Raw genomic sequence first — 7,937 nt, 5'->3', positions numbered from 1 at the left:
TGAAAAACGACAACCCCCCCCCCCCCCCCCCCCAATACACCGGAAGTCTTCATTGGTTGTATCATTCAGCGTGTGAATCCCTGACCTGCCTTCCTCCAGGGCAATTACATCTCACTGTCCTCGAAATGCCGCAGACATAATGAAAACAAGCCCAGATTCCCCCTAGGGTGAAATTCCCCTTTAATACACGCTCCTCCGGCTCAGCGTCTCTGGCTCCAGAGACGTGCTCCGACCCCCAACTCTCTGTCATGTGCGTAGGGAAATAGATCACGAGTATAGAGAAGAAAAAAACATATTTAGAACTGATAATTGATTGCAATAATGAATGCAATTAATTGATTATTGAATGTTATGATGGACACAGATTTGTAGAACCAAAACATACACAGCCTCTGCTCAACAAACTCGAACTCGAGAACAAATCGTTGGGGGGGGGCTGCAGTTCACGAATGACATTGTGCTTATCACCCTCACGGCAGTCATTTAAGAGTCCTTCACAATCTAGACCGGTTGCGGCCACAACCACACCTCATTTCAAATGTATGAAGAAATAGGCTAATGTTATTTGTATGCCTAATGTACATTGTTTATAGCACACGTTTACATGTCTCAGTCACAAATGACAGCTCCAATAAGCCCGCTATGGTGAACGAGAAGTGAACAAGAGACTTGTCGAATTATGACTCTTTCGATTTTTCAGTTAATCGCTCGGTGTTAGAGGGTCCTGTGTGCTCTGGGCATTACTGACTCAAATTAACGAAATGAGTCGAACAATTTGTTCTTTTGACTGAACGAGTTGAAATAAATCTTAGTCAATAAAAGAGACAAACTTCCCATCACTACCTTGCACACCCCCTTTCCCTATCTCTCTCCCAGAGAGGGGAAAAAATAATCCTCTTGTTCCTCCTTCCTCTCTTCTTTCTGATTGGCATGACTCCCTCCTCATTCCCGTATGTATGTATGTGGGTGTGTGTTTGTGTGTGTGTGTGTGAGAGAGAGTGTGTGTGCGTGTGAGAGAGTATGTGTGTGCGTGTGAGAGAGTGTGTGTGTGTGTGTGTGTGTGGTAAGACGGCATGCCTGCGTGTGTGTGCTGGTCCACGTGTGTGTTCTGGGAGTGTGTCTCAGAGAGAGCTTCTGTAGCAGTTCCTTTTCCCCAATGCCTCATTACCACTTCTTAGGCATAGTAATTACTAGGTGACACAGGTCCCAGCAAGCCCTCTGCGCAAACACAAACACTAGCGTTGCCAGAGAGGGCAATTAAATCACAATCATCTCCATTACTCTTCACTTGAGGACATGTTTGCAGAAAAGCGGAGCGATTAAGGGACTTAACAGTTACACTTTGAAGTATTCTATTTCTTTAAGCATATAAGATTAGGTTTTTATAATTCATAGATTATCTTTATATATATTTTTTTGTTGTATGTACATTTGTTCATTTGTACATATACAAAAACAAAATGGCATTGGAAAATTGTGTTTCCCCCTGCCTCTTCCTCTCTGCTGGAAGGAAAGCCTGCGTCCCACCCTGTTCCCTATTTAGTGCACTACTTTTGACCAGGGCCCATAGGGTACAGGGAGTATCCCACAAACCAAGGTCACAAGGACGGTGGAAGTCCATGATCCATGGGAGAAATCTCGGTAACACTTTACTTGACACCCAGCGCCATAACATGTTATGACACGGTCATTACCATGTCATAATATGTCATAACACTGTCATGACACATATATTTAGACCTGTGTTGACATATATTGCGTTATTCTATGGCTGGTTATGACAGCTACATAAGAGTGTCAAAACTCACATAACCTACCACACAAGGCAAAACATTCCATTACACCATAGCCTACGTGTCAACAGTATGTTTATATTGTAAACTCAGCAAAAGAAGAAACATCCCTTTTTCAGAACAGTGTCTTTCAAAACTAATTCGTAAAAATCCAAATAACTTTACAGATCTTCATTGTAAAGTGTTTAAACACTTTTTCCCATATTTGTTCAATGAACCATAAACAATGAATGAACATGCACCTGGGGAACGGTCGTGAAGACACTAACAGCTTACAGACGGTAGGCAATTAAGGTCACAGTTATGAAAACTTAGGACACTAAAGAGGCCTTTCTACTGACTCTGAAAAACACAAAAATAAAGATGCCCAGGGTCCCTGCTCATCTGCGTGAACGTGCCTTAGGCATGCTGCAAGGAGGCATGAGGACTGCAGATGTGGCCAGGGCAATACATTTCAATGTCCGTACTGTGAGACGCCTAAGACAGCGCTACAGGGAGACAGGACAGCCAGCTGATCATCCTCGCAGTGGCAGACCACGGGTAACAACACCTTCACAGGACCGGTACATCCGAACATCACACCTGCGGGACAGGTACAGGATGGCAACAACAACTGCTGAGTTATACCATGAACGCACACTCCCTCCATCAGTGCTCAGACTGTCCGCAATAGGCTGAGAGAGGCTGGACTGAGGGCTTGTAGGCCTGTTGTAAGGCAGGTCCTCACCAGACATCACCGGCAACAACGTCGCCTATGGGCACAAACCCATCGTCACTGGTCCAGACAGGACTGGCAAAAAGTGCTCTTCACTGACGAGTCGCGGTTTTGTCTCACCAGGGGTGATGGTCGGATTTGCGTTTATCATCGAAGGAATGAGCGTTACACCGAGGCCTGTACTCTGGAGTGGGATCGATTTGGAGGTGGAGGGTCCGTCATGGTCTGAGGCGGTGTGTCAAAGCATCATCGGACTGAGCTTGTTGTCATTGCAGGCAATCTCAACGCTGTGTGTTACAGGGAAGATATCTTCCTCCCTCATGTGGTGCCCTTCCTGTAGGCTCATCCTGACATGACCCTCCAGCATGGCCACCAGCCATACTGCTCGTTCTGTATGTGATTTTCTGCAAGACAGGAATGTAAGTGTTCTGCCATGGCCAGCGAAGAGCCCGGATCTCAATCCCATTGAGCACGTCTGGGACCTGTTGGATCGGAGGGTGAGGGCTCGGGCCATTCCCCCCCAGAAATGTCTGGGAACTTGCAGGTGCCTTGGTGGAAGAGTGGGGTAACATCTCACAGCAAGAACTGGCAAATCTGGTGCAGTCGATGAGGAGGAGATGCACTGCAGTACTTAATGCAGCTGGTGGCCACACCAGATACTGACTGTTACTTTTGATTTTGACCCCCCCCCTTTGTTCAGGGACACATTATTCCATTTCTGTTAGTCACATGTCTGTGGAACTTGTTCAGTTTATGTCTCAGTTGTTGAATCTTGTTATGTTAATACAAATATTTACACATGTTAAGTTTGCTGAAAATAAACGCAGTTGACAGTGAGAGGACGTTTATTTTTTTGCTGAGTTTATATATTTTGTTTTTAAATGATCATTGTTATTGCAAACATGTTGATGTCAGACATGCACCTACCCCAATACTCTGTTGCTGATGAATGGGATGAATGAAGGAGCAGGACAAGACACCCTCTTTTTGACTGATGACTGATATAAGGGCATGTACGTGATAGGCCTATCTGGCTTATATGATTATGATGGTCGTAATGCTTCTTGACAGTGTCATAAAGTGTATTTTCTTAGTTCAAGTAAAGTGACACAGGATGGTCATAAACCTTCTTGACAGTGCCATGAAGTTATTTTAAAACAAAGGATTTAAGAAACACACTTTCAAATAAAAGGAAACTTATGGGCAGGGAAAAAACTAAATTGAATAAATGTGGGTTTTGGCACTCTTATAACCAGCCATAAAATAACACAATATATATCACAACATGTGTAACTGTATGGGTCATGACAGTGTTATGACCATATTATGACAGGTTATGACACGTTATGTCAGCTGTTATGACATATGACATGGTTATGAATGTGTCATGAAACTGGCTGTCAAGTAAAGTGTTACCGAAATCTCATGGGTGCAACTCAACTTAGAGTGCAACTGTATCCGTGTCTAGTTGTGTGGGCTAAAGCTTGAATTAAACTGGAGGATACTAAGGTGGAGGGACCAAGGGTAGTTGGTAGATGAACCCATGTAAAATACAGTATGTAGGCCTATACCACTTTGCCCCAACAGCCCCCCTCTCCTCTCTACCTCTGCCGTGCCTATACCTCATCCCTTCTTTCTCCATGACAAGTCTCTCTCTACCTCCTCTACTTCCTCCTATAGCGCCACGTTGAACTCAGTGACCAGGAAGTCCACGTGGTCCCTCTCGTTGGTCTTGAAGGCCTCTGCGATGAGGCGTGCGGCGTCCCTGTGCTCCCGGCCCCTCAGGGAAATCCCGTTCACCTCCAGGATCACCTGACCCACCCGCAGCTGCCCGCAGTTATGCGCCGAACCGCCCCTCTGAGAGAAAGAAAGAGATTGGGGGAGGAGAGAGAGAGCGAGAGAGAGGAAGACCAACAAAATGAGTGATAAAGAGAGCACAAACAGATGTCAAATGCTCGTTGGCGATTGGTCACCATTACAACTGCTAACGAACCAGGAGGCAAAAGGACCTTTGTGATCTCATCTCTCACCACAGTTCCAGTCCCTTAAATCTCATGCATTATCAGCATGATTATCACTATACGTTCTGTTATTTAGAGCATTATTGGTTCTCTTTTTTTACTGAGCCGGCCACAATTACCCCCGGGCCACTGGAGCGACATGGAGATGGCTGTGATAGGGACTGCAGCAGCAGCAGCTCAGGGTGCGTGGTATGGAGTGATAGTGGCCGCAGCGGCGCCTTCACTCTACAGGGCTACTGGCCTGGAACGTTCACCACATCGTGGACTGCGCTGACCTGGGAGACTGAAGCTACAAGAGGAAAACTAACGTTACTACTAAAAGACTATTGTAGTGCTGTACAGGGCCCGGGGAGCACCAGACGGACCTAGATATGATTCCCAAATGTATCATCCTGAATGAAACAAACGTCTTCGGTGTTGTGAACGGGGGTGAACACTCTATATGTGTATACGTGTGAGTAAGCAATCGTTCAGGAATGTTGCTAGGGTATGATGTGAGCCCTGTTTACAGTGATTGATAAGGCTTGTAGCTCTGAGTCCGGGACAAAGTGTGCGTCCCAAGGATGTGCTTTGGTCAAAGGTAGTGCACTACATAGGAAACAAGGAGCCATTTGGGACGCATAGTTCTATAGGTGATTTCGAGCCAATTAACGCCCAGTCCCATATTAACCTCGCTGATAATGGCATGGGTTCTTCACTGGAGCTACAGTGGAATGGGAAAGGTTATGATTGGACCATCCGACCCCCCCCCCCCCCCCCCCCCAACTAATATCGATGCTGATGAGGCCGTGTCCCCGGTGACTGATTGTGGACACTGTGATGTCATAGTAGGGGAGCGTGGCAGCGCCACGTTGATATGAAAATCAGCCTGGTTGGCGAGCACGCTCGGATACTTTGTGCCGACTCCCAACTCCTAAAATAGTGAAAAGCGAAGAAATAAAGCGCATAAATAAAGAGAAAGGAGGATGAGACAAAAGAGAGGAGAGCACGTCCATATATCATGGCTCATGCATTTTGTCTGTGCATTTCCATTACAGCCGTTGATGAGGAGAGCTACGGTCCTGGAATTAAAACCCACTCATGCCTGTCTGTCGCTAGCCCGCCTCTCTCTCTTCCTCCCCTATCTCCCCTTCTCTGCACCCTTTCTCAGTCCGCGTCCCCTTTATTATTAACACAGTATAACATATTCTCTTCTGTCTCTGTATATCTCTCACCCCTCCCTCTCTCCCCCTCCCTCTCTTGCTCTCTTTGATTTTGAATATGCTGATTTCCCAGCAAGAGTCTTTGTCGCTCTCCTCGCAATCAGTGGCTCTTTTATTTTTCATTAGCCTTTCACGCCGGTCTCACCAAAGCATCTTTCGAGCTGGGGCTTTCAGTGGTTCACTGAACTCCAGAGAACAGCACAGCTCCCTCCAAAGCCCTCCTCTCTCCTCAGTCTTTATGCTAATAAATAGAGGCACAGACAAATCAGAGCAGAACAGAGCTACAGCCAGACTCACTGTTATTACCCTCAGCTTCTTATAGCTGTGGCCTTCAGCCAAGGTGGCAACACTTTTATTCCACATAATGGTCAGTGCTCTCAGTGGATGTACTCTTTCAGGTAAAGGGAGAGAACATGCTCAACTTGTATCTTCTTGCGTAAACAAGTGAAAGGGTGCTTGGAACAAGTCAAAAACATTTTTGATGTACTTTTAGAGTAGTCCATTCATGTCAAGCACCTGGCAAGGGTAAAAGGCGAAAGGGTGATTCCAACGCCAGCGTAGCCCGATAACATTTGGGGTATCTCAGATTGTTCTGACCATTTTCATGTATAAACTTAATTGGGAGGGAGGATGTTTGATCTGCTTTTGATATTTGTACCACTTTTTTTTTTATCATGATGAAAGTGGCCCTTACCTCCTGTAAGTCCCTATGATCCGAGAACTGTACACGATACAGATAACATCTTGGTGACATTATACTGTTCTAACATATGTAGTATGTCTAGATTCAGAAATAAAAATGTTCACATTAATTTATTCAACATGAAATATATTAATAGTAACATCTCAAGAGTACAATTTTGGATTTTGTCTTTTTAAGACATTATTAGGAACAATATACGTACTCTACAAGTACATCACATTTCCAGAGAGGCTGGAAAGTTCTGATCCATTTTATGAGCACCACCATATTTGAGAGCACATAAGAAGTATAATGTCACCAAGATGTTGTCTGTTTCATGTACAGTTCACAGATCATAGAGTCAAACAGAAGGTATGCATAGGTCTAAAAAGCACCTAAAATGGCCACTTTCATCATAAAAAAAATGTGTGAAACAAATGTACAAAGCAGATCAAAACATCCTTCCTCCCAATGAAGTTTCTATGTCAGAATTGCCAGAACAATCCGAGATACCTAAAATATCTTCGGGCCATCTTGAACTAGCCCCCAACAGACATCTTACCTTACCTTATGTTCGACCCTGTTGCTATGGCTACTGCAATATTTGAAGCTAAACCCCTCCCTCTTTGCAGCAGTTTCTCGCTAGCATACCAACACAGAACGTGCCATATGTGGAGCGGAAGGTAGCCTAGTGGTTCGAGAGGTTAGAGCATTGGGTCAGTAACCGAAAGGTGGCTAGTTTGAATCCCAGAGCCGACAAGTTGAAACATCTGTCGATGTGCCCTTGAGCAAGGCACTTAACCCTGATTGCTCCAGGATTGCCATTGAATGGCAGACCCTGGCTGTGACCCCACTCTCTGAGGGTGACACATTTGTGTTCTAAAGGTTATAAACCTATAAAAGCTCTCAGTTTGAGTTCTCTACTTCCAGCATGTAAACGCAGACTGATCTCACAGAGGCTGTGCTGCGTAGCCATTTCGAAGAGGAGGCGGCACGGACCAATGACAGCTCAGAGTCGCAGAACAGTACCATGGTTGGATCATTTCTGACAGGTGCAGGGGATTGCCTGGCAAACTGTCATTTCGGAGATGACTTGAGATGGAGGGATTTTAGGCTGTTTGACACCCACCTGTATGGTGACGATGCGTGGCAGGGGCTGGCGAGTGTTGGCACCCCCTTCGATGGCGATGCCGAGGGTGCTGGCACTCTTTGCCACCCTCACTAGTGTGGAGGTGGGCTCCAAGAGACCCGGCTGCAAAAAGACAGAGAGAGAGGGTGGATAACATAACTCAGCTTTTTTACTCAAATATTCACCTTGGAGAGCCTGGTCTGCCTGGTCTGACCATGTACACTTTTCTTTTGCACCTTTGTTACCTATTGGTCCACCCATTCAGTTTGGAACGAATCAACAATTTCCCTTCCACCCAACCACCAATCAGCAATAAGCATAAAGGGACAGGCAGAGGACACGAGAGACCTCTACTGCAGTATGAGATGTGATTGAATGGATGAGAAATCATTGAA

The 7,937-nt window shown here is 45.6% G+C and overlaps 1 protein-coding gene across 1 annotated transcript in view; it reads right to left on the bottom strand.

Moving 5' to 3' along the window:
* Nucleotides 1-4,182: 4,182 nt before the first annotated feature.
* The window catches only part of LOC120021889 (whirlin-like), a 126,091-nt gene continuing 122,336 nt past the window's right edge, over nt 4,183-7,937 (bottom strand). The window contains exons 14-15 of the mRNA XM_038965729.1: nt 7,543-7,665; nt 4,183-4,365 (exon numbers count right to left, since the gene is read on the bottom strand). Coding sequence (XP_038821657.1) covers nt 4,183-4,365; nt 7,543-7,665 — 306 coding nt within the window. The remainder of the gene's footprint in view (nt 4,366-7,542; nt 7,666-7,937) is intronic.

Source organism: Salvelinus namaycush, chromosome 26 (assembly GCF_016432855.1).
Source record: "Salvelinus namaycush isolate Seneca chromosome 26, SaNama_1.0, whole genome shotgun sequence".
Taxonomy (NCBI): Eukaryota; Metazoa; Chordata; class Actinopteri; order Salmoniformes; family Salmonidae; genus Salvelinus; species Salvelinus namaycush.
Note: the sequence above shows the minus strand (reverse complement) of the source record. Positions and strands in the feature narration are given on the sequence as shown.